The following is a 27500-nucleotide window of genomic DNA, read 5'->3' on the forward strand; positions in this document are numbered from 1 at the left end:
TACGAGTCAAGAAAAAGCTATGAAAATTCGATCAGTTTGACTTAAAAGCTTTTATTGTTGTGTTTTTGAAGACAGTGAATGACAGGGTTACGTATTGCGCAGTGCTGTTTCAACGTGCAAATCTCAGTTTCATGCGATTTTTGCGTCTTGCTTGAAGTTAGAAAGCTTTACAGAAAGCCAAGAAGAAATGAGTTTCGAAGGCCACAATGCTGCTGAAACCAGGTTTTCACAAAAGAGCCAAACTTGCTAATTAAGAAATTTCCTTTTTTCTGGATAAGATCATGCTCGAAAAACATGAAAATATTCATGTGAAAGGAAGATTCGTCTTTTGTTGTGAATAATAATCGGAAATCTCATAGTTCGTGCTTCTTGATTTCAACTGATCATGACAGAATACCTTAGAAAAGATGGAAGTAAATCAAATTTATTTGTGAAGTTTACGGAGACGGACAAAGAGCTCTTAATTTATTATTAGCAGTTAAGTTCACCTGCCCCAAGCGTCAGTAACCGTCCTTAATCGTTGTGGAAGACAAGAAAACAAACTAAAACCTTATGGAGACGACTATCCAGACACTTTTTTACAATGACTGCAAAAATTCTCGCGCACTCATTGGCTAATTTTTATTGTCAATAAGCGGACAGACACATAATTTTATAATTTTTGCGATAATGACGCGATATTGCTCGCGTCAGATTGAAGTTTCTCGCATTTTTGTCTCGCTTTGTTCTCGTGTTTTGACTTAATTTTGACCCCTCTGCCTTTTTGTTATTGTAAAAAACAAATTGATATCAGTTTTTCGGCTATCGCCTCATGGATCCACAGCTACTTTGACAATGTTATGACGCAATTCATGATCAATAACAGGACAGACGCATGAAAAACTGACATTGGAACGGACTCGATCCAGTCCTCTCTCCTCTTTCTTAATATATGGACAGTTATAATGGCCCATTTTTAAAGTGAAAAAATCACGATGCTATCAATCCTATTCGTGTGTAGTCGAACTTACATTGCATTGTCAACGACCCAAATGAATTACATTGATTAAAACAAAGATTTATTGCCATCAAATTGGTCAGATAAGTTGACAATAATGTTTGTAAACGTAATTTTTGGTCTGCATCATGAGCCACAAATTGATGATTTTTGTGACAAACGGAAAACAATTCAATGTCAAAATGTTTGTTTAAATCCTCTGGTCATTTAATGGCTCATATTACTTTATTTCCCTGGGATATCGGCCGAAGAGCTGAGCTCGCAATGGTAGTTTTCTCACCTTAAGATAACACTTCTTCCTCTGAAACACTAAAGAATTAATCCTTCGACAACTTGTTTGATTGAGGCCACACTATGTTGTGTTTGACACAATGTCTTAAGGTCCAGTCTCGTTTCTTCCTTTTATTAAGAATTAGTTTTTAAATTAATCGAATAAGCTCAAAAATGTGCGCATTTTGATTGGTTCTCGCCAATGATTTCATTAGAGGAAAGACACATAGCTGACGTCATCATATAAAACTTTCAATTCTTTATTATTTAAAACAAATTGATTCCATGTTGCCGTGCGTCTGTTCGTTAAAGATCACAGATCACGTCAAAATGTTAGAACACTGAAACGCTCCGGCGGCTATGGCCTCGTGTGCCACTATTTTGTTCTTACCACATTTTGACGTAATCCGTAATCTATTACTGAACAGAAGCGCAGCAACATGGAATCTATTTGTTAAATATCCGATGTATTCAGTTTCAGTTATACAGTTGTATATATGTATACGCCTTTATATTTTTTACTTATATTTTCACAATTTGTCGCGAACAGTTCTCAATCAACGCTATGACTAAATTAAATTATACAATGGCAATTCTTTAAATTGCTTTTCTTGTCAAAAAAAAGACATGGTCTTCATTATATCTCCAAATGAAGGTTGTTTTTCTTGGTCTTCAAGTACGAATACCTAAGTTAATCTGAACTTTTAAAAAAATAATTTAAAAAGCAATGAAGTTGTCGGTGGATCAAATTAAACAAGAACAGAACTAAAGTGTAAAGAGGGAAACAATTAATAAAAATCAGAGTCAACGAAACTAATTCAGTTTTTCTGTCCTATCAAAATACTTCAAGTTCACAGCAAAACCAACCTTAAAAGAACAATTTGCCAAAATTTAATAACCAAGAAATATTGAAAAAAAGTACCCTTTTTTTAAAGAGGAAGCAAAGTAACGAACTGAACCTTTTTTGAGATTTTAGAAACTCTTAGATGAAGTATTGATCATCTCCTTCTGTCTTCAGCTTTGCAATTTCCTTTCCATATACGTTTAATCCGTTTCCTCGTTTTAACCAAAACGACACAACAAATGTTCTATATTAATGAAATACCTTTTTTGGAAACACATCAGCTTCCCTTCGTCTTCCAGACCAATAAAACCATGGCCGATAATAGTGTGAGACCTCACCTAATGGAGGCCTAAGTTCTCTTGAATACGTACTTCTGGCGCCGATCAAACTTGGTGCTAAAACTGCTGAAGCGATGACAATAAAAACGAGCTTTCTAAGAACCACATTCATGTTTACTTCCCTCGCACTCTCAGTCGATCTTTGAATCCCGATGGTGAGACTTAAATTGCGTTTGTTAAATAAATTGTCTCCCGTGTTTTAAGACTTTTAGGTTGTTAACTACATCCGCAATTGTCTTGGATTTTGGCCAATCATAAGCTCGCTTGCTTGCTTGCCTACGTCGAGATAAGTTCCCCACCTGTGTCACGTTATCGTCAAAACTTCAAATACGGTGATTTTAATTTTACGTCGTTGTTATGCAGAGAGAGTACCGCAAAAACATGTGCTTAAGGACGGTGCCTACTAATTCAAAGGTATTTTTGCGCGGTTTCCTGAATATGCGGGAAAAGAAGATCCTTACTTTACATTAATAGATAAAATATGAGCGGGAAACCTTTATGGGCCCATAAAGGTCGGATGCGAATATTTTATCATACATGTAAAATGAAACAATAGAATGACTGTGTTTGTCATGTTAATCACGTGGGCGTGGAGCTGTCCCATAGGAGTTTGGAAATACTCAGCACTGAATTAGGCAATTCATTTTCAGAGAGCTTTTGTAGTAGAAACATGGCTGGTCGGGTTTGCTCTCCAAAGGGTAAGAAAAGAAGAGACCAGTTTTGTGTCGGAAGCCACTCCGAGAGAAACACAATACAACACTAAATGGGGCAGAAAGATCTTGGAGGAATGGCAGTAGCGACGGCAAAGTAAATGTGCAGTGTCAGAACTTGTTGGAGAGGCCGGTCTCAAATGCGAAGATGTTCAAAACCTGACCGTTTCACTAGAGCACATGTCGCCAAATAGGCTATACTTTTGGTTGAGCAAGTTCGTTTGTGAAGTGGCCAATCAAAATGGAGAGCGTTATCCACCCAATTTGCTTTATTTGTTAATTTGTGCGGTTAACTGTCATTTGTGTGAGACTGGAGGAGGGGATGCATTAAACGTTCTCAACAAGGCTCACAAGAGGCAAGTAAATTGTTACTTTTTTGGAACCTCGTGTCCGTCGGTTTTGCCCCTCATCTAGTCGCCACGCTTTTTCTTTTGTCTCTTAAAGTGCCTATTATGCTCGTAGCAAGAATCTTCAAAGTGAGTTTCGCAGAGTGACGCGTACTTCGAGGTAGGATCTTTGAAGTCTGGTCGGTGTCTTCGAACAAACTTCACCCATTTGGCCATGAGAGTTTGATCCGATGGAAACTGATGCATACGCGTTCCTTCTTTATACCTGCGCTAGTTGCACCGTTGCACAAAGATGGACCTCGAGACGATGTCAATAATTATCGACCCATTGCAGTCCTACCAGTGCTTTCCAAGATTCTTGAAAGACACGTAACGAAGTCACTCACAAACTATTTAAATGAAAACAATCTCATCTTTACGTATCAATCTGCATTCCGAGAAAACCACTCTACAGAAACAGCCCTGATACAGTTAACAGATAATCTGCTTTTTAACATGGATAATGAAAAGGTAACTGGGATGATCTCAATCGACTTCAAAAAGGCTTTTGAGCTCGTGAATCACGAAATAGTGAAAGTCAGAAGGGGAGTGGGTCTATTCCCGCTTTGACGTCACATACTGATTTACATTGCATTAACTCTTTGTAAAAATGCATGCAAAGTAGATTGTGACGTCAAAGCAGGAATAGACCCACTCCCCTTCTGACTCGGTCGTGAACAAAAGATGCTTGGATTTTCGCAACTTTCGAAGCCTATAAAATGCCAAGATTTGTGAGAAAAAGGAAAAAATGGCCGCAATGCGTTTCGAACAGGTGCAAAGATTTATTTTAGCGAGAAAAATATTTTGGGATTAGGTGCACTTTAAGTGCGTGCCGCACGTGCGGCACGATTTATTTTTCCTCTTAACCAATGAGAGGTTGCCGTAACCGTTGTCGTTTTTAACTTTTAATTCCCTTTTACTGATTGTACTCACTAGGAAAAATAAAGTCCATGAACAAAAGGTGTGTCATTGTTTGATTCAAACAATTATCAACTTGAAAATATTAATTAAATTTATCGATGGGGACTCGGGGATACTCGGAAGAAATCCGAGTGCTTCACCTACGACCTCTTGCTGGTTCGGATGCTCCAACGAGACTCGACGTAGAGCATCCGAACTTGTAATCGGAAGTTCGCAATTTCGTCTCCTGCAAAAGAGCACTAGGGTTCTTTTCCAATTGTGCTCGAGTCACCCATCGATAAGTAATTCTCTTCATTTGCGTCATTCACCAGGCCAGTAACACATAACAATATAAATTTGTAATGGCTGTTTCCTTTCCCGAATACTTAATATGCATTAATGCGTATACAACTTATTAAAGCAAACCTTGCCAGCTTAACAAGATTTTGTTTTTGTTATGGAAATTTGCATTGCTTATCTTAGTGATCTGATTGGATGAATTTCAGCTTTGGCGGGATTTTCATTTATGAAAATTGTTCCACGGCACGCGGTGCCTGTAGGGTAAAGGTCGGCCTTTAATGTTTGGGATGCAAGTTGACACAAAACCGTCTTACTAAAAGAGTTACGCGTTTGCCGCCGTTTCTTATATTTTCTTTCGCTTTTGGTTACAGAGATCTGGTACACATTAAAAAAGAAAAAACCTGTCGCTGATAGAAACGATGACTAGAGGAGCGTGGCGTGATAACCAAAAAACGGCTGCGAAGGAGACCCCACAGCAAAACTTAAGTAAGATCGTTTGGCACTATATATACACAAAACGTAGGGAGTATCCATTCCATTCACAACCATCAAGTAAAGCCCAAAGTGAAAGTTGAAGTTGGGAAGTGTCCAGTTGAATTAAATTGCACAGTAGAAAGATGAAATATACATTTTATTGCATAATATTTAAATGTTTACAAATTCAAAAGATATCGAATAAAATCAATTGTGTTTTTATAGCAAAGTGGAAAACCACCCCAAAGACCAGAGACGACGAGCAAAAAATAAATGACTACGCACGAAATTAAATAAAGGATGAAATAATTACACTTTGCGATTTCCCCGGAGTACAATTTTTACCACTACAGATATTTCTATTCCCTGTGGAAACCATTCACTATTATTGTCCTTATACAAGCTCTTCTGTGCAAGAATAAGCCACGCAAAACGGGCTAAAAATTAAAACACTCAGGACGAAAATTTAATAATCGAACGAAACGCGCGCGCGTTCGCCACGTAGTTCAGTCCAGATACTGTACCATATGAAGTCTGCAGTTAAAAAATTTTGCTGGTAACTTCTACTTCACGCGGTCTCGTTTTGAGGAGCTATTCCTTGTGGATGAATCAATTTAACCTAGCATTAAAAACCAGGCACGCAACAACATATACAAAGCACACCTACGCTCTCACAGAAAATTTGGCACACTAGTTCACAATCCACACAAAACATTGTCGAAATAATAATCGTAAGAAATTCGGTGCATGTCTTTGGTATGTTATCTTTGTCCTTGACGTTAAATTGGTCGCAGTGATGAGGCGATAAGCGCTATCTTTTTATTTATTTCTCCTCTGTGAATGAGGCGTCCAAGCGGCGCATCACCGTTTGTACGCGCGTTCCGTTTTTCAAACGTCCATCAAATACGCGTCGCCGTTTATAGTGTTCGATTGTTTTGTCCGAAGGTTAATGTCATCGGGACAGATCGGAGTAGCGTCGTACGTTCACTAACCCGTCGGGTATGATCGGGTAAGAGACGAGAAAGTCTCGTAACGTTTCGTTCGTACTCGTTTTGTGTACAACAGTCCATTCACATTGTAACTTTGTGGTTAGGGCATTGTCGCTAACGTTTAGCAGTGCGTCTAACAGCTTTCTTGAACCTCCTCTGGGCCATTCCTGGGTTACTAAGATCACTGCCCACTCCAGTGGTAAACATGACATTTCGCTGCGATTGGGCAGCACCGCCGGCGAAGTTGAACATTGCCGGAGCAGCCGCACTGTTATCAACTGGTGTAAAGTTAAATCCACCGGGTGTAGAAGCTAAAGCAAAGATATTTAAACGGAAGAATTAAGTTGTTTTTTAAACAGTTTACCAAAAAAAAAAAAAAAAAGGGAGCTGGGATGTGAAATCATATGTGTACTCAGTTGACCGCTCCCCTCAAAGGCTTTTCAGGGTCAACGAAACGAATTGTTGAAAAAAGAAAACAAATTTTAAGACTGAATCCCGACTGGCAAGAAACAGGAAGTTGAACCGGCACTTCCCAGAATAACATCAAGTAAGTGACAAGAGCCCGCCAACAACGTCGGTGTTTCTTTCCTTCAGAGAAAAGGACAGAATTTTTAATTCGATTAATGATATAAGATGCTTTTACAATCCGTGTTTCAGTTGAAGAAAACTTATCGAGCATACGCGGTATGATGTTACATTAAAGCGGTTCCCTTAGCCGCTCGGAGCGGCCGTTTTCAATTGAATGTCGTAAAACAAATACCAAAGTAACCACAGCAGGTGCAAACAGCCCAATGAATCAATCCAAATTCGTAGCAACTCCGTGTAACTTGCTCAAAGCGCGGCAAAAATCGCCCGTGCGAGTCGCGATTGGTTTTAGTTTCCTCTTCATTGGTTAATAAACTGGCGCCAGATTTTTAGACCAATGGTCACTGAGCGTAGCAAATGCAATCGTGTAATTACTTTCGAGAGTCATTTGAAAACTGCTCTAACACCAGAAAATTGTCTTTATCAAACCAGTTGATAAAGGCAAATTAACCGCCGTTACAAAGATTTATGAACTGACGTTACGAGCGTTAACCCGAATTTGGAATAGCTGGTGCTATTCACTCTAACAAAGAGATGACGCTGACGCTCGAACGTCAACTCGCAAATCTTTCTTCTGGTAGTTGGACGAACTATGTCACGTTACTTTAGGGTGTTTAGGTAAAACCTTCAGTTAATCACGAGCTTTAAATTCTAAAATGGTAATGTGGAATTCCTTTACTAATAAAATTACTGTTCCACCACAAACAAGATGATTCTGATTCTGATTCCGATCGACTATTTTCAAGTTCAAAATTACCCAAGTGCAATCCGTCTCAATTGTGTTCATTTGTGTCCATCCACGCTTCTCTTTCCTTTTGCTGTATTTCTTTTATGTCGTTTAAAGGTTTTAAGTGGTTATTACAAATGTTTCCACTACTTTTTGGGCATTTTGGGTGTCATGAAATTACATCATTTTGCGTGACATAACCTCTTTGATTTACCATTATCAATTCGTTTGATGAAACAAAATTTTTCGTGTTTCCCTCCTTACCGACGCTGCCACAAAGTTTCTTTAGAACCTAACGCCATCATCTTTCATTTAGTATTCTTTTTACCACAGCGTTTTTTTGCGTTTTTTGTCTCTTAGGGTGCGTTCCATTGACGGTAGGAATACGTGGGATAGAAGTTAGAAATCCTTCGTTTTTACGGAGAGTCACATTAAAATTGTCAAACACCTGCTAACATGCTATTTTAAAACATATCTTTGTTATCCTTGTTGCTTCAAAACGCCATGCATACCATTTCAAAAATCATCACTCCACGTATTCTTATTCCGGAATAGAGTCGATCGAACGCACCCTTAGATATATCAACACAGAAACAAGAGTACAAAGACTCACCACTCGCTGCCGGAGCATTAGTTGCACCAAAACCAGGGGCTCCTCCAGCGATTGATGCGAAAGCAAATGTGCTTCGTCCAGTATTCGTCTGCGCACCACCAAAACTGAAGCCACCCGTGTCTCGTGCATTTGGGGCTGCAACGTTAAATCCAGCGGCTGGTGCCACTGATCCAAAAGCAGGTGGTGCTGCATTTGCTGAAAGTGAAAAAAGGCTTCAGTTAAGGGCAACCGACAGCAGAACCTCGATCAATCAGCAGATCGATAAGTCAGTCAATAAAGTTAATCAGACAGTAGACCGGTTGTTTGGGCATCTAGCCAGCCAGCCAGACCATCACCCAATCTGGCTGCCAGCCACCTAGCCAGCCTTTTAAGGAGTAAGGATTGCACAGTTGATTAGTGCGCGGCCTCCTGTGCGAGAGGTTTTCGAGTTCGATCCCTAGTGACCTCACATCCTTGCTTCCACTTCTTTCTATTCTGTGTAGTGACAGTTAGCTTTAACTACCCTTAAAACAGAGCACTGATGGAAAGAGGGGAGAAGATGAGGGTACTGTCGGCTTCCTGGGAGAAGACCCACTAGAGGGAAAAGAAACTTCTGACGTTAAATAAGGTGTACTGGAGCAAGGGTTGCACAGTCAGTTAGTGCGCGGCCTTGGTGCGTAAGGTCCTGAGTTTGATCCCCGGATCTGACATTCTTGTTTCGACTTCTTTCCTTCCAGTGTAGCCTAAGTAGCTCTAAATACCCTTAAAACGGAGCACTGATGGAAAGAGGGGGGTAAAATGAGCGCTCCGTCGGCTTCCTGGAAGAGTACTCCCTAGAGAGTAAAGGAACTTCCGACGTTTGGTTCGGTATCCATCATCCATCCACTCTTACCTGATGACCCAAAAAGATTGGTTGAACTGTTGCCACCATCAGCTTCCATTGTTTCCTCAGAACCAGCTGGTGGCGAACTGGAGGACAGTCCAAACATGAATGACTGTCAATCAAAAAATCGATATCATGAACACCTTTTCACACCACGAAATGAAATTATTGATAAAAACTATTTCTTAAAAAACAAGTCTAAATTCCAGACTAAGTTTTTCACCAGAATAAAAAAACAAACTCTTGCACGCTTACTGTGGCAGAGGCTTGCTGATTTGATGATGTTGATTGTGACACTCCAAATGTAGTAAAACCTGTATCGGGTTTAGCTGCCGATAACCCAAATGAAAATGTTGTTGGCTGGTCGGTTGTTGCTTCATTAGGTTTTGATTCGGCAAATGAAAACCCTTGCGCTGCAGATCCAACATTGAATCCAAATGGTTTCACAGTGTTTGAGGAGGAAGTCAAAGGCTTGGCTGGCATACCAAATGTCAGTTTTCCAGTCTGAGTGGCAGCGGAAGTTGCTGGAGTAGTATTGGAAAGACCAAAGTTAAACACTGCAAGAGAATCACCTTGGGCTGTTGGCTTGGCAACTGTGCCGCTAGCTGAAAATTGAAGATTTCCCAGAGTACCAGTCGACACTGCAACTGCAGTAGCCGTATTTGAACCAAAAGCAAAAGTTGGTGCTGGGGTTGTCACCGGCGCTGCAGCATTTGCCACGAAATTGAAGGGTGTGGTTGCTGTTGTTTTCGCAGTAGAGGCTGCATTTGTTGCAAGGCTAAATGGCGATGGAGCTGGAGTAACTCTGCTTGTAGCTTGCGATAATGAACCACTTGCAGAGCTTGTTACAGCACCAAACTGGAATGTTGGGTTCGATGAAGCACCTTCACTCGGGCCTTGACCAAATGCTCCAGCAGTAGCTGGTGATGCCGTTGTTGCAGCTCCAAATTGAAGCGGCAATGGGGTTGTCGAGGGCGCTGCAACGGAAAACCCTGAACAGAAAAAAAATACGGCAAACGTCATATCCTGGGTGGTACAGAAAGTTCTAAATAATGTGATTGCACCCCCCCCCCCCCCCACCCAAATAAAATTCGCTCAACCCCTAACCCCATAAAAACCAACAACTAAAAACACAATGATTTACTTGGGGATGTCAAAACAAGAAAGCAACGATTAACTATAAACCAAAGCATTCCGTTTTTGCTATTTAATCTCTAAACATGAATAAATTAAATTCAAATTTCTGCTGGCAAAGTCAATTAGTAAACAACATTCAAACTTCAACAATTAAACCATTCAAAGTATCGGTAAACGAATTGAAACACCACGTGTTAAGGAACTTCTCTATTCATGCCAGTTGTTGCTGATTCAAGTCCCCCTCCCCCCCTCCCGTGAGGAGATTCAGATTCTCTCACATCGTGCTGTCTTTTCCATAGTTTTGATTGGTTGCTGTAGCCATTCCCTAGCCCAGCCACTTCTACATTACCGACATGAAGCCCCAAATCAATCAGCAAAACAGGTGCGAAGAATGAGGGCTCATCACTGTGAGGACTTTGTAGCCAAGCAGGCAATGTGCTATCCACAGGGGTTTATGGACTAGGTTAATACCCTTGGATACCGAAGGCATGGGGCTTCCACTTCAGCAAGGCAATTAATACACTTGGTTCCACAATCATTCTCAACTGAAATACAAACCTGTTTCTTTCTTGGAGGTAGAGGCAGAAGTTGAAGCGAATAAATTCACATTTGGGGGAAGATTATCATTCTCTGCAAAATGCAAATAAACATTTGTTGCAATCTAACAGAAGATATACATGAATCTGACAATTTCACATGGCTTCTCAAGGGTTCACAATATCTTCGTCCACTCAAGGGTCCCTTTTAACCATTTACCAACCTAAAATGGCCCGTTACAGATTTTACTCTTATGCCAGAACGTTGTACTCATCAAGGGCAAGATGGAGAAACAGCATGTCCACACAATGTAACAAAGTTGATAGAAAGGAACAAGAGCATGAGATTGTTCTCAGCCATTGTATTTGCACATTCACCAGTGCCTCTTGCTTAGGTTTTGAAGGGCAAATTTGTTGCATCTTAGTGGACCAAGACAAAATCAAAATAAAACCTGTTGAGGTGGAATATCCCAATGGTAGAAGGAAAATCAACTTACTACTTGCAACTTGCACATGAAAAGTGAAAATGTGAGCTGCTACTAAACTACCACCTAAATTCCCAAAATCAGGACCTGCACAATAAGAGGTTGAGCAAATTTTCATTGAATCCATGAACTGGGTATCCTGCAGCAACTTATGAATCATTTTGACTAAAACCTTGCTCAGAGAAAGGGCCAGTAAGATGCTTTCACAACTCTACCATGCCAATATCCAATTTTAAAGCTTTGCAAGCAACATTATGCAACATAAATTGAAGATCAGACACCACGTTCCCAATTAATACCTTTCTTTTCTCCAGCTGTTGGTACTGCTAGGAAACCAGACTTTGCTGCATCAGCAATAGTCATTCCTGCTCCCGTCTGGATAGCTCCCTGTTCAGTTGTGCTGGTTATGGCTGGTTTCTTTATCTCAGGCACCTTGAGAAGTCCACCTGCTGCTGCAGCTACTATTGAATTGGCTTTATCTACAACTAGAAAAAAAAAAAGATAAAAGAACAGTAAAATTGTGGTCCTTGATAAGAGTAGATCCCTCACAGATGAAAACCCCCTCTACAAAGACATCATTCATAAACATAGTAAATGGAAACTTAGTATTTGGGTCACATCCTCACCCCAGTACCAGATAACCACGATCATTTTGCAATTTGGATTATAAAATACATTAACAATTCCTGATGGGAAAACAGAAGAAATGTTTTATTAATCAATATCTGTATTTCTGATACAGCTTTCTGTTCATTTACATAAATGTTTCTTTCAATTTTCACGGTTAAAATGTCTTGAATCACCAAAAATACCTAGTGTACATTAACACTTAAATGCTGACATTTCATAAGCACAATACAATATTCGCGCCCGTATTGTATCGGATATAAAATGTCTCGCCTTTGGCTCGACATTGTATATCCGATACAATACGGTCGCACAATGGTTTTTCTAGCAGTTCTAATAATATCAATAAAAAATAACACTTCATGTTTCAATGCTGCTTTGTGTAACATCATTCTTAGCAGGCAGCAGGGTTGACGCAGTGGTGAGAGCACTTGCCTTCCACCAATGTGGCCCAGGATCGATTCCAGGATTCAACGCCATATGTGGGTTGAGTTTGTTGGTTCGCTACTCTGCTCTGAGAGATTTTTCCCTGGGTACTCCGGTTTTCCCCTCTACTGAAAAACCAACATTTAATTTGATTTGCAGTCTCTCCAATTAGTACAGCACTCATGCTCAGCTAAATAACATTGAAACTTAAATGAAGTGATAATAATAATAATAATAATAATAATAATAATAATAATATGACGAGAAAAACTAATTTCTTGACAATTCTAATCTTATTCCACTTGGCTAATGATGACATTTTAAGGAAGTATAAAAAGTGTTTTTCATTTACAAATGTGCAGCTGAATTATTTGTAAATTATGTTATTCTTCATTTTTTTCTGTGAGTCGTGCCTATTCGATCTCTGACACAAAATGTTGAAGTGCTATAAATTTAAACAACTCTTAGTATAATAATAATAATAATAATAATAATAATAATATTATTATTATTATTATTATTATTATTATTATATTTAAAAATTGATGAGTAAACAGGGGGCATTGCCAGTCTGCAATCTCTGGCACTCGAAAGCTCAGTGTTTTTTAAAACTTTTAACCAGAGAACGTCCTTTTAACTTTTCAATAATATTATAATAATGATAATGATAATAATTACTATTATTATAATAATTATAATAATTATAATAATAATAATAATAATAATAATAATTATTATTATTATCATCATCATCATCATCATCATTATCATCATAATCTTAAAGGTGAATGCCAGCAGCATAAACACAGAGTTCTAAAAGGAACCAAATAACAGTTTTTTGACAGTTACTGTACATCACCCATTCTTGAAAATAAGTTGGAAATGATATACCTGAAGAGGTAGACGCTTGCAAAGTCCCGAATGTAACTCCAGCTGTGCTAGCTTCATCCTTGCCCCCTGAGCTTTTATCTCCAAAGCTAAATGTGGGTGCTTTTGTGCCATCACCCTTTCCAGTTTTGTTAACAGTGGTTGAATTGCCAAAAGTAAATTGCATAGAAACAATAGGCTTTTCTCCTTCACCCTTGACATCAGTCTGTGTAGCTGCTGCACCAAACATGAAAGAGGCAGGAAGCTTCTTTGAGCTATCTTGGTTGCCATCTAATTTCTTGCTCTGATCTTCAGCATTGGAGCCAAATGTAATAGCCACCTTTTTTGAAATCTCTGTGTTTTGCGACCCTATGTCAAATTTAACTGACGAAGGAGATGCAACATTGGCATCTGATATATTCTTTACTCCAAACGTAAAAGGTGATGAAGAAAGGGACTGTCCACCAGCAAATGAAAACCCTCCAGAGGAAATTGTACCTGCTGGTTTGCTTCCTGATTTTGGTGTTTCACAAGCAGCACAAGTTGACTCCTCTTTTTTGTCACAAGTCCAAGATGCTGATGGTGGTGCAAATTTTGCAGCTACACTATTGTCTCTAAGGCCAAATGTTACTGTGCTGGTTTTTGCAGCATTTTCTGCACCTGGTTTGGGTGACTCACAGGCCACACATGAGCTGTCTGTTGATTTATTTTGAACAAGGCAAGTGTCACAACTCCATTCATCTTTAGATGGAGCAAATTTCTTCTTTAAATTATTGTCAAAATTAACCAAAGGCTTGGATGATTGCATAGGTGGTTTTGAACCAGGTTTAGCAGTTTCACATGCAGTCCATGAATCAGCTGGAGGTGCAAACTTTTGTTTCAAGTCATTGCTTGTGGGATCAAGTCCCTTTGGAGCTGGATTTCCTGTTGAAGGTTTGGAGGCCTGACAAGCTACACACTTTGTGTCGGTAGATTTGTTGGACACCAAGCAAGTATCACAAGTCCAAGCACCAGGTAATGGGGCAAATTTTTTTAGAAGATTGTTGTTGAGTTCCACTTGTTTTTCTGTTTGTTTTATCTGTGGCACAAAGTGGAGAACACAACCACTTGAGCAGAGTTCTTTTTTGAATCAATGTTTCTCAATGAATTTATCAAAAATTGAAATCATGAGCTGTTAAACATACCTCCCCGGCAAAATTATTGCCTTGCTTGTGAACGAAATTTTTACTGTCACTGCTTGCACTGCTGAAATTTATATTTCAAAGAATTTTGTTACCAACAACAACCCCAACAATAATAATTATTAATTCTACAAAAACACTGTAAAATGTCACTGACAAATTAATATATATATATATATATATATACATATATGGGTGCGTAATTTGCACAACCTGCGGTTGGCAATGGCTAGGTAAGGCAGCCAGAAATTGTGGAAAATATTTGGTACTGTTGTACTGTATATGGAATGCAAACACCAAAATGTTGATTTGTTATTACAGCAATTAAAGGGGCTATGTCACATTATTTTAGAGGGTTTCAGGGAAATCTTTAGTCAATCATGAGTTTAGAAGTCAAAAATGGTAACATGGAATTCTTTACTGATAAAATTATCGTTACATCACAAACAAGATATTTTTGAACAAAAACAACCTTTATCGAGCCAATTTGCCATAAACCTCAGCCCGACTCTTAAAGAATAGCGAAATGCAATCCATTTCAATTTTGTCCATTTGTCTCCATCCATGCTTCTCTTTCCTTTTGCTGTATTTCTGTTATGTTGTTTAACAGTTTTAAGTGCTTATTTCAATGTTTCATTCTACTTTTTGGGCATTTTGGGTGTGTCATGAAATTGCATCACTTTACGTGACATAGCCCCTTTAATTTCATATAGAGAGTTTACGCAATGACAACAGCTACTTTAGATGGCATCTTCACCAAACAAGAATACTATTTGGTTAAAAGAGGACTGTACACTGTACATGCAGCATGCATCTTAGTATAATTATTTCCTTGCCGTTGAGTGCAACAACAAATGCCAACATGAAAAAAAAAATTAGCTTTTGAGCATAGGACAATAGACCACCCATTTTCTACCTTTAATTTAAAAGTGTTCACAATTCCAGTCAAAGGATTGTCTGCCCGTATTGAATTATGCGAACAAGATGAAAAAACCATGAAAGTATGCTGAAGTCAGCATCGAAAAAAATCATTTTTTCCTTTCATCACCCTGAGTTAACATTTGTCATCTTCATAACAATATTGTAAGAATTCACCATTTGGACAATTTCAGTTGTAGCAGCATGGCAGGACACTGTCAGCCAAACCTAATTTATTAATGTGTGGATTTAGCCAAGCTCAAAAGTGGAGCTCCCATGTTATTCATTCTTACAATAAGTTAACCTGCCTTGAGCCTGTGATTCAATCAAAAACCAGTACTTGATCAGTGGTCAACTTAAAAAAAAAAAAAACAGCTGACCTTGATGTGCTTTAAACTTGAGCCCATGATATGGTCATGTGATATGGTCAGCGGCTATCTTGTTTCGACAGGTGTCAATTAACCATAACATGGATGTCCATTATCAAAGAAGTTCCCCCAAAAAACGCTAGTTGCATTACAGAGTTTCACATTTGACATACATGGTGGGCTGCACGGTCGTACAGTCCCAAAACCAAATTTTCTTGCACAGATGGATCACCATATTTTCTTACCGATGGTGTTCCGCGCACACACTCCACTATAATTCCATTTTATTCCTCTAAAACCTTGAACATTAAAGTACAAAAAACAACATTCCTTCTCACCTTTTGCTAACTGGTTGACTAAATGAAAATGTTATCTGCAAAAAAAAAAAATGCAATCTGTATCAAACTTGCAGTGGCAATTTTTGTTTAAGTGATAACAATTCATCACTTATTCAAGCCAAGAAAATGTTCAAACTCCAACTTTTCAATTGACCATTTTTCTCACGGCTGGACTGGATCTAGCATTAAATGGAGGCTAATGTGGGCAAATCTTTTGAAATGCAAATAAATTTGCCTGCATGAGCCTCCATTTCATGCTAGATCAGGGCTCGACATTGCGACCGTATCGGTCGCATTTGCGACTAAGTTTTCTCCCCTTGCGACTAAAACTTCTTCAGCAGTCGCGAATTTGCGACCATTTTCTCACCTAAATTAATAAAGAAATAAAAGTTTTAAAATTTTCTATCCTACTTTTGTGAAGATTTGAAAAACGTAAAGGCAAAATCCTGCTCAAGCTAATTATGTAATCCAAGGCAAACACAACGGAACACAACGTACAAACGTGTCACGATTCGCTCAACGACGCCATTACAGCGGTTCTGTTATAAAGAGGTAGGTACTTCATGTATTAGGACTGATTTATACAACACAAAAACTGAACCTCATTTCCGGAACTTCCCGGGAATTTGATGGGAAGTTGACGCGAAAATATGCAAAGGGGTTTTATCAGGTAAACATTATAATAATTTTACTGTGCAACAAAATAGCGAGCCGGGAATCTAGATAGATAACAGTATAAAGGGTTTCAGGAAATTAAAGGTGTTCGGCAGTTCAGTGGAAACTGTGCATGCACGCCACGTTTGATCGCTGTGATGATCTATAATGGTTTCCGCTATTTCGAAATTTCACCCCGTGTGCCTGTATTTCTGTGTTGTCTAGCTTGAGTAGCTGGACGATTTATTTGGGTAGAGCAGCTGGCGATTTATTTATTTACCTGATTTATTTGGGTAGTGCACACGATCGATGATCTACGTTGTAATCTGCGTTGTCGATTGGGGATGCCCCTTGGGAGATACCGCAAATTTTGATTGACGTTTTGACGTTTCTGAACCGATGGGAATTTCCCTCGTGGCTTTGCTGGCCGTTTTCGCGGCTTACAACGCTTGGTTAATCGATCATACTCGCTATTTTTAAAAATTTACTGTGAGCTACGACATTATGTTAGCCAATGCTAAGGAGTTGAGCAGTTTCAAGAACCACCTTTTAAATAATGAAATCGATGAAGCGAATAGTATATTTGCTAGAAAACAAGCAGCATTTCGCGATGCAACCAGAGCTGCGAGAAAAACACTAGAAAACCTTCCTCGTGATGTTCTTGGCACAGCATTGATTCCTACAGATGTCACGGCCAAGCAAGGAGAAAATATTTTCGCCCTCAGAACCACGCCAAATGGAGACTGTCTTTTTAATACTGCATCTGTCGTTCTTTTCGGCCATGAAGACCATACCATCTTGTTGCGCCTTCTGGTGGCCGGAGAATTGTATTTTAACACCAAATTTTACGCTGACCACGAGGTGTTTAGTGAAACTTCAAGATGTAGCCCTGAACTTGCCGAGGATGTTTTGTTCTCAATTGCACTAACACCGAGAGGTGAACAGAGATACACAGCATCACAGAACAAAATGGAAGCTGTCAAAGAAGAGGCTTTTGTCGCTTGTGAAAAGGGAGAGTGGTCTTCCCTCGTGCATTTTATGGGTCTTTCCTCGGTTATGTCAACTCCGATACGCTCTATATATCCCAATGTTGGTTTTCGGTACCGCCCTTTGATGCATCGAGAACTCCAGCCAAGGCGATGCCCATCGGAGATCTCTTTGAAGGTTACGAATGAACCAATAAATATCCTGTGGTCGAGGGATGGGAACTTAGATTCACGACCAGGAGCATGGTACCAGCCTAACCACTTTGTTCCAATAGTCTTTGGGACATCAACTGATGAGAATCTACAAAGCTCTCCTTCCAACGCTGGTGTCACCCAGAAGGCAAAGCAGCAGGGGACTCTGTTCTCGTTTCTGAAACCGAAGGCTAGTAGTGCCACTGCTACATCTACCTCAGGAAAGTTTCCTAAACGGACAGCAGCAGCAACTGGTCTTGAAACACAACAGAGCCTGAGGCTAAAAAGTCAACAAGTTCTTCAAAGCAGAAGATTATATTGAAATGGAAAGATGAGTTCCCCTGGTTGACGATTTCAGACGATGATGACACATTTCGCTGTGGTGTCTGCTGTAGTGCTCCAGAGGTAGCAGGTAACAATCAATTCATTACCGGATGCAAGTCGACCAAAAAAGAGACTATGCAAAAACATGCCTCAAGTAATGCTCACATGCGCGCCCAAAATGCAGTCCTGGCAAGGCAGAAGCCAGTTCGAGAAAGTGTCCTTGCTCATAGTTTCTCGAAAGGAAAGAAAGATTTGGAAGAACGGGAGCGCAAGGAAGTTGCCGTGAAAATGACGACCGCATACTTCATTGCCAAGGAGGAACTGCCGTTTAGCAAGTTTCACGGGCTTATTGATCTGCAGAAGAAAAATGGCATACAGTTAACATCCACCTACGCAAACGATAGGGCTTGTGCTCAAATGATTTCTGTCATCGGTAAACTTGCTAAAGAAGATCTTGCTGCTGAAATTGGCAAAAAGAACTACATAAGTGTGATGGCAGATGGTGCAACAGATGCTGGAGGGATTGAGAACGAAACTGTGTTCTGCCGATTTGTTCAAGATGGTCGCCCCACTAATAGATTGATTGGTCATAAAGCTGTGGAGCATGCGCACGCAGAAGGTAAGCAAAAATATCACAACCTTCCATTAAATCACTGCAGCATCCGATATATTTTGTTCAAACAAAATCGTGCGAGGTTCGTACAGAAAAAAAGGGGGGAGGGAATCCCTGTTAATTTATGCTATGACTGACCATGACTTTGTTAGGATTACTTACACTATTTAACAGTAAGACTTAGAGATTCTAAAACAAAGTGGCTTCTTGTCATAAGTACGAACCTTTTGAAATTTTTATACTTGATATGTTTTTTTCTATAATTAGAAGCACAGAGTGGGGTTTAAACTGTTTTCAAAAATTTGTTTTAGGACTCAAGAAGACCGTTAGCGCTACATTTGAAGAGGCAGGGGTGGAGAACTGGAGTAAAAAAATACTGGCTTTTGGTGCCGATGGTGCTTCTGTGAACCTGGGCAAGAAGAGCGGGCTTGCAGCACTTTTAAGAAAAGAAGTTCCCTACCTCGTGGATTTCCACTGCCTTCCTCACCGACTAGAACTAGCCCTGATCGAGCTGCAGAAAAGCTGCAAGTCTGTAGACACTGTCTACAATATCCTTCACCTGATTTGGAAGACCTACCATTACAGTCCGAAGAGTGTAAGAGAATTTCAGTCCATCGCTGAAGAATTGGAAACGAACATCCTCAAACCCACACAAGTGAAAGGCACTCGTTGGCTTCCTGACGTCAGCCATGCCCTTAAAGTGTTTGTTGGCCGCACCTCTGCTTCTGCTACTGGTCAGTATGCCGCCGTGTTAATGCATATGGAAGACTTAAGTGTCAACTCAAAAAATGCTGACATCAAGGGACGAGTGCAACATGTCTCTGTAGAGATGAAAAACATCGATTTTGTTGCATTCTGTCATTTCTTAGCAGATCTATTTTCCATTCTAAGTCGTTTAAGTCTTCAAATGCAGCGAAACGACATCATCCTCCCAACAGCAGTGTCGCATCTTAAGGAAACAATGACACGCGTGGAGTGCCTCAAAAATCGTCCTGAGCCAGATGGTTACCTTACCAAGTTCAAGAAGATGATCGAAAGCACTCAAACATTCCAAGGGATTGCTCTAAGTGGTTCTCTTCAAGGACAAACCAAGCGTGGAAGAAGTACATCAGAAAGTTTCCAGTCTGAGATGGAAACGGCCGTGAATCTCACAACGCAAGGTCTTCGCGAGAGATTTGACATCTTGCTCAGTGCCGGGAACCAAGCAAGCGATGCTCCTTATTATGGTCCTAAAGAAGTAGTCAGCGACATGCTTGTTTTTAATGTTGACGGCTGGCCAGTACGTCCTAGCGACCTAATAGATTATGGAAGAGAAGAGATTGGGCGTTTGATTAAGTGGTTTTGGCCGATTTTAGAGAGAGCAGGTTGTGACATCACCGCTATTCAAGATCAATGGGTCTCTATGAAGATTCAAATCAATGGCCAGTTTCGCAAGATGGATTACGGCAGCCTATGGGAGACATTCCTTACTAAGCAGCCTTACAAAACTGACTACAAAGATGTCTTACACCTGGTGGAAATGGTTCTTGTGCTTCCAATATCTGCCGCACACTGTGAGCGAGCTGTGTCGGCACAGAACCGAATCAAGGGCAGCACTAGGGCAACTCTCAGCGTATCAGTATTGGAGGACCTGATTCGTCTGTCTTCTGAGGGCCCTCCTGTTTCTGAGTTCGAGCCAACCCCTGCAGTCAACCGGTGGTTTTCAAGGGAAAAGTCCAAAGGAGAACGACCAAGAAGGGCTCATTTCTTAAACGATGATTGACTAACTACTCGTCACTACTTGTCTTTCAAAGTAGAATCCCAGCTGAAATTATAATTACCTTAAGAACCATTTGTACAAGGAACATTATTAATAAGTAGAATACTGAACTTTAATTTTTTCAAGTTACTGATTGTGGGAGCTCCTGAGTCCTCTGTTTTTGGAGCATACAATTTATAGTGGTTGGATTAAAAAGGTTGTTGCAGAATCTTTATGATCAGGAGCCTTTTCACCAATCTCGGTTTTTCTAGAACTGCTGCTGAACTTGATATCTCCATCTCATACCTTTCTATATGCTAGAAAATCACTGCGGTTGCATATCAAAAATTGCGTGCCATACTCGACCCAAGCCTCCAGCGGTCAGCCTGAAAACGAACATGGCGACTTTTCGATGGCACGAGTGTTCGTGCCTAAGACTTCAACAGGATTCCGATATCCTACTGTTTTGTCTTTATTAAGACTTCTTTAAAGTTATAACTCACGGTCAAACATAGACTTCGCCGTTTTAAGTACAACTGGAACTGAAAGGTAAATGTATTGAAAATGTTAATGTATATACATCCGATTCTCGAAGCTTCACGCTTTTTCTGTGAGCAGAGCATGTTTATAATTAAGTCCTTGGTGCATTTAGCGAGGGGAAACATTACAGGGAATTCACATCAGTCATATATAGACGATTAACGATTGTTTCCTTTACTGATTGAATTTTATCTTAAGTACAAAATAGCGTTTAATGGGATTATTTGAGGACTGTACGTTTATGAAATCGATCGAACGTTGTAATTTACGATCTTGATTGTGCCATCAAAGTATTTCAGAACTTTTTTCAGACATCATAAGAAATGAATAAAAGCTGCTGAAAGATAATAAGATCAAAAAGTTATTAATTTATTAGTCAAAGTACTTATTAATAATTAACCTATTTTTTGCGACTGAACTTTGAGAATTTGCGAATAATTTTTCTTAACTGGTCGCAAAAATGCGACTTTACTTTTTTTTTAATCTCGAGCCCTGTAGATCCAGTCCAGCTGCGAGAATACGAAACTGGTCTATTAGGCAAGCAAGCTTCAACAGCCTTGCTCAAGGGGCTAAAAGCAGGAAAATACTGTAAACTTTTTGTCACAACACATCTTTTGAATTCTCTCATGGTCTGAGTGGGTGCTCCCCCTATGAAATCTACTTGTCTCGGACAGCCAGACGGTTCTTTTTAAAGCTCTGCTTATGCCCATGATTGCAAGAAATAAGCTGCATGCTACACTTTCATAAAATTTATGTCATCAAGTACATGTCTGGAACTAGCTTCTACTGTACGGTATCCAACTACACTTGTTCCTTCAGACAGTAGACACAAGTCTTATCGTGACTCCATGCAACACAGGGTATGAGAACTTGAGAATGCTGTACAGCAAATTTTAAGGTGAGATACCCTACTTTGGTCTTCACTGAAGGAAAGAGTTGACAAGGAAAGGGTTGACTTCATTCTTTATTAAATATTCCATACCTTGTTTGAGCCAAGCTGATTTATTCCACTACTTGATTCTTGTGAGCATACATTCACTTTTTCTGCAGGCTTTGAAAATTTAAAATTATTTTTTGTCAAGTCCACCTTTGCTGTTGAGGTGACCATTGGGGACTACAAAGAAAGGAAAAAGAATATTGTTAATAGGATTTTGTGATTCAGCGTTCTTTTCATTTGTTCCAAAACTTAGCAATTCCCCATTTAATTTGTGGCTGCAACATCTTTTCCCTGGAAGAAGAGGCCAGCCTATGACTCATGAACTTGCAAACAATGCATAGCTCACTTTGTAAAGATCGCACAAAGCTCATAAACAAGTGAGAGTGAAAAGGGTAAAGGGTTCAACGTCCTTTGGCGAATGACAGCCAGCCATGTCTTTTTAAGTATTTCAACTGCCACAAAGAACTAGTCTTGTCACTCTTTGATTCCTTTGATCTTTCACAAAATCAAGAGTGGTTTGGATCTAGCAAAACAACAAAGGATACAAACACAAAAATGCAACCATGGAAAATTGTTTGTAGCCAACATAATTAAGATTAATTCTTATACATGCTGCAAGAACACCTTACCATTTCATTTGAGGGTGAATTTGTCATTGTGGATTCAGAAGGAGATGCAAATGAAAATGATGGTAGTGACTTTCCATTTGGTAAAGGTAGCGGGACAGCAGCTTTTACCTCAGGTATTGGATTTACAACCTACAAGATAAGCAAAATTTCCTAGTTTAAGAAGTCATGTGTATCACAATGCCACGGTGGCAAGAGTCCATCCTGGTGCTGGCTGGTCGCAGTGAAGCCTTGTTATACCCTACGGAACTACCTTGCATGTAAGCAAAGCAGTTAATTAACCCATTGGCATCCAAACCGGCCGTGCGCAACGACCCCTGAATTACCCAAAACTGGTCATAACCCGCCGTAAACATGGCGGCTTGATCTAAGGCCTCTAACCACTCCCCCTTAGAAAATCTATACGTTTTGTTGTTATGGAGATTTAGTAGGATAATTGACCGATCCTTTGTCATCTTGTGAGAAGATTTTGACAGCTGATAAGAGACTCAACGAGGTTTGGCTTTTTGTCCTTTCGATCGCGCGTTCAGATTATGCGAAAACAACGGCTGATGCGTGAGGTAACGCATCAAATGATGGAGATATCGCTACTCTTTTTAAGGATCCGGAGGATAAAGGGAGCTTTTATGGTTTTCCTGTAAGAAGAGGGGATACTAGTGATAGCAATTTTGATTCAGATGACTTTAAAAGTGGTGAAGAAGACAATGGCAACCAAGGCGCAAACGATGACACCAATGTGAAGAAGCTCCCTGGAAAAGACCAGCTCGATAATATTCAAGTTCCAGATTTCATGGCAGCCGCCAGCATTTATTTTGTTTTAGATGATCGTAACAAATTAGATATTTCTTAGTTTTCATAGGAGATGATCTATGGGAATTGATGCCAAACGAAATGTCGGTATGCCCATCTAAAGCTCTTGAATACCCCTGAGCGTCTTGCCTGTTTTCATGAAGTAAGCCGCACTGAATTAAAGCCCTTCAAAGGTATTAACATAATTATGGGCATTGATAAGCTCCAGAATTAAGCTTTATATTGGTCAACCGATGAATTTTTTTACTGTGAATAACATCTTTTTTGGCCTAATTTAATTTGAAGCAATTTTTGCCTTCGACATACCTCGGAAGATCAGTATCTTCAACAAATTATGTCAAATGAATAGTGCGTTAATATTCTGCAAATGTGTGAATACCTCCAGCGATCTTCTCTGTTGTTTTTCTTGTGATGTCGTAAGTTATCATCAGTGAGAGTCTTCGAAGTGCTTAGAGCACTTTTCTAAACAATTTGACTTTGTTTGTTCTCTCATGAAACAAGGTAGTTATCAATTAACTTAATTACTTTTGCGGTTTTGTGTATTGCGAAAGGTAGAAAACTCGTAGTGAAATTCTGTTTCAGCAGCGGCGTTTGGTGTATAATTTTTGCGCTTATACCTGCAAGAAAGCAAGGCGATTGGCATAAACTGAAAACAATTTTTATCCATTGAGTGATTGGACTCAACTGTAAACTGCACAAGGCATATTTTGAGTTGTAATATATACTATTTTTTTCAAGCGCTTTCTTAGTTAATGATAAACAACTTTCTTGACAGCTTAACACGCGCTGCTTCGAAAAGTCTACATATACATTTTCAGTTGATCCTCAGGACACGTTTTTCAACTACTTTTTGGAACTATTTTTGCATCATGTGGAAGTTCACTGTTTCTTCTTCCGCTGAACTTAATTCTAAAACTCAATCTCTTATGTACGTTTACTGCGCATATGTTTTATTTTTAGTGCTCATGTATCACTGTAATTAACATACGTCACGCCAGATAAATCAATACCCGTCACACGTGGCAACCCCAAATGTCAATGGGTTAACTAACCATGGCTCAAGAATCTGTAAGTTAAAAGGAAAGAGGACAACTATAACTTTCAACGGATACAATTTGTCAAATGTACCTCATTTTCCCCACCATCCTCAGACCTTTCTCTTTGAGAATAATGAGCTCTGTTCCTGGCACTTTTCACTTTTCCTCCAACCTTAATATCAGAGGATGATGGTGACAGAGAAATTGGCAAAGGGGTTGGAGTAAAGGATGATAGTAAGGGCTGAAAGGAAAACCAAGGAAACAAACAGTTAAATAAAGTCACACACAAAGCAACCAAATGCACAACAACACAAAATGCCTGCTGCGCGATGTTCTTTCTTAACATATCCAAACACACTTTTACTATCTTGATAATACTGTTTTAACATTTCAGTTAATAATACATGTGGAATGAAGGGTCAGGTAAGGGACAACTGACAGAACAGGTTACCAACAGTTCCCCCGCTAAAATAAATTGAATTATTGATATGCAAGTTATGAGCTATGCTGTCAGTCATTGTTTGACTCTGTAGCTGAGGAGGGTTGTGGGTTCGAATCCCATCTGGGGCTTGGATTTTCTCAAGTTCCCAGTGGGTTCCAACAACATTAATTTTAATTTCATCTTGCCAGGTTTAAAAACCACCTCACTCCAGGGTAGTCTTGTTAATCAGATTATTTTACCTTTATCAATGCAGCACAAATAACAGCTCATTAGCAATATGGTACCTTTGAATAAGTTGGGACGGTTGTCGTAGCTGTAGAAAATCTAGGAAAAGGAAAAAGAGACCCAAGGTTTTTCAGAAATTATTTTTCTCAAGCTCAGAACACTATAACTAGACAACACTTGGCCACCCCCAGCATTGTAAATATCGCTTTGCACAATACTGTATGACAGCCATCATTTAAAACACTGAGACATTTTATTGGAGGGTGGGTGCTGTAAAGATAGCAAGAGAGGAGGTAGCACTCTCCTCAGCAACAAGGTCACCATTGCAACCAAGCCACAGTCCACCTCCAAACATCACTGAGAAAAACCAATCAGTGGAATGTATACGAAATTTTAAAGGGAGGGAAGGGAAAAAAGCAAGCAAGCGAAAAAGCAAATTGAGCCAAAAGCACACGGCAATGCCCCAGCAAAACTCCCTGAAGTCCCACCAACATCTCAGGCAAAACCACCGCACCGGTTGGTTTTAACTTTGCCCAAATTATATTTAGCCCCATAAAAGATTAATTTGGTGGATTACACTGAGCTGATAATTAAACTCACATTGAACTTGATGACATGGCAGCTGTCTCTGGGGAAGAAGTGTCTTTTGGCTTTAATCGAGAGATAGAGGCTTGTTGAGGCGCAGAAAGGTCTTGCACTGGAGGACCAGGAAATCGAGCCTACAAAGAGACGAGCGTATTTGAAATAAAAGAGAAAGACAATTCTGGGGGTCAATCAACCAAGGTAGCATACTCAACTGAATCGAACACTAATATTGCCACCACGGATGTGTGACAAAGGTAGATTTCTTTTACACAAAGAAACAGTTCAGTAAGGTTTACTTGGAAGTAATTGTGTTTGAATTTCTTTGCCAGTGCACTAGATCGGCTCTGTTTTCTCTTTAACATTCTGGGTAGGTAATTATTCTACATGTACCAATGTCTTAGTGTCACATTTACAGATGCTGTGATCCCCCACTCTCTTCAAACATTCCAGTTTTGCAGGTGCAAACATGGATGTACCATCCAGCTATTTCTTCCCTGCTAGCAGAGGTCTCCTTTCTTTTGTGTTCGCTGGGCTGACGAGTACGGGAAACTTACTGTGTCTAGCATGCGCGGCCGCTAGTTAGCAACCAAATCCTCACCTGATGCTTCATTTTGTGCAGGCTCACTTAAGGACCTTGCAGCACTTGGTCTGTACTGCCATGACCCAAGTATGGCCCTCACACTCTGTTAGTAGGAGGTAAATCTTTTTTGCAATGATAATTATTTATAAGCAGTACAGTGTAATCATAACTTCTGAGAATTTATCTTAGCAATGAAAAAATGCATTTGATCATTTTCATGAACTCTGCACATGTATAAATTTTTTAATCATTAATTAAAGTCCAGTTAAAGAAAAATTGATTTGTCACCTTTAAGGTACGCGGAGTGCCTACAGCTCGTGATGGAACAGGAGGGCGTTTCCGTTGAGCAGGCTACATAAGGGAAAAGGTATAATTAGAGTCTAATGATATAATAAAAAAACGATTTAAAGCCACAAAAAACAAAACAACAGACTTCAACAAACCAATGCCTGCATCATCCTCATTATTAAACTTACAGAGAACGATAAAGGAGAAGCTGATGGCGAAATGGGTGGTGTGGGGATTTTCCTTGCATCCTGTACGAATAAACAACCGAAAATTTGTCTGGTTTAATAGCTGGCTTTCACATGACACCTTAATTTACCATGAAAACATCACAATGTCATCCTCAGCCTCAAGTTTACTTTTAGATGATCAAAACTGCAAACTTTTTAGAACTCAAGCTTCCTTAGTTCATCAAAAAAAGATTTACCAACAGAATGCAGCACTTACAATCAAAGGTGAAGACATGTTTTCTAATGCTTCAAGTATTCTCTTGGCTGTCTGGCTGGTTACACCACCACTTCCAGCACCTGCATTTAACATACCAGTAATTGAAAAAAATTGGATTGAAACAATACTTTTTTGCAGTGGAAACACAAGAAAGTCAAGCATTCCCGACAAGTTAAAAGACAACGTTCCTGGCCAGGATTATAATAAGTCAGCTTCTTCCAAGAAATCAAAATGTTTATTGGGTTATCATTTGTCGCCAAGAACCGGCTATTTGAACTGGATACTGCAACGAGTCAGACTTATTGCGACTGCCGACTGAACACTATAACCATATTACAAAACAGCCAGCCACTTTTCACTTGTGATTGCACCAGACTTACTTCACGAACATGAAGTAAGCTCTATATAATTATATATACCACAACTTTTTTCATCACTTTTATTTAAAATCAAAAGAAAACCGAAGAAACTGTACAAGGTGATGTTCAAGTTGTCTTCATGCTAGATTGCTCACATCTCAGGAACTATTTATGGACCACTGACAGAATCAAATGCCAAATTTGTAGTGCCTGACTTAGTAAAAGGAAATATTCGAGTATTT

At 39.6% G+C, this 27500-nt stretch overlaps 2 protein-coding genes and 1 long non-coding RNA gene across 4 annotated transcripts in view; 1 reads left to right on the plus strand and 2 right to left on the minus strand.

Moving 5' to 3' along the window:
- Positions 1-2644, minus strand: part of LOC138044879 (uncharacterized) — a 7206-nt gene extending 4562 nt beyond the window's left edge. The window contains exon 1 of the long non-coding RNA XR_011131521.1: positions 2373-2644. This is a non-coding gene — a long non-coding RNA (uncharacterized lncRNA). The remainder of the gene's footprint in view (positions 1-2372) is intronic.
- A 2715-nt stretch (positions 2645-5359) lies between these two features.
- LOC138047319 (nuclear pore complex protein Nup153-like) overlaps positions 5360-27500 on the minus strand; it is a 29743-nt gene continuing 7602 nt past the window's right edge. The window contains exons 6-22 of one of the 2 annotated variants that reach the window (XM_068894116.1): positions 26900-26979; positions 26644-26703; positions 26456-26518; positions 25603-25721; positions 25062-25101; positions 24427-24576; positions 22492-22620; positions 21908-22039; positions 15879-15913; positions 14258-14318; positions 13098-14151; positions 11453-11638; positions 10691-10762; positions 9251-9987; positions 9005-9107; positions 8134-8328; positions 5360-6519 (exon numbers count right to left, since the gene is read on the minus strand). In XM_068894116.1, coding sequence (XP_068750217.1) covers positions 6323-6519; positions 8134-8328; positions 9005-9107; positions 9251-9987; positions 10691-10762; positions 11453-11638; positions 13098-14151; positions 14258-14318; positions 15879-15913; positions 21908-22039; positions 22492-22620; positions 24427-24576; positions 25062-25101; positions 25603-25721; positions 26456-26518; positions 26644-26703; positions 26900-26979 — 3413 coding nt within the window. In that variant the 3' untranslated portion in view covers positions 5360-6322. The remainder of the gene's footprint in view (positions 6520-8133; positions 8329-9004; positions 9108-9250; positions 9988-10690; positions 10763-11452; positions 11639-13097; positions 14152-14257; positions 14319-15878; positions 15914-21907; positions 22040-22491; positions 22621-24426; positions 24577-25061; positions 25102-25602; positions 25722-26455; positions 26519-26643; positions 26704-26899; positions 26980-27500) is intronic. The other variant, XM_068894117.1, reaches the window with a different exon arrangement.
- LOC138047320 (zinc finger protein 862-like) lies at positions 19533-20540 on the plus strand. Its single transcript, XM_068894118.1, has one exon. It carries the CDS (start codon positions 19555-19557, stop codon positions 20407-20409), a length of 855 nt encoding a protein of 284 aa, XP_068750219.1. The 5' UTR covers positions 19533-19554; the 3' UTR covers positions 20410-20540.

Source organism: Montipora capricornis, chromosome 4 (assembly GCF_036669925.1).
Source record: "Montipora capricornis isolate CH-2021 chromosome 4, ASM3666992v2, whole genome shotgun sequence".
In the NCBI taxonomy this organism is placed as follows: Eukaryota; Metazoa; Cnidaria; class Anthozoa; order Scleractinia; family Acroporidae; genus Montipora; species Montipora capricornis.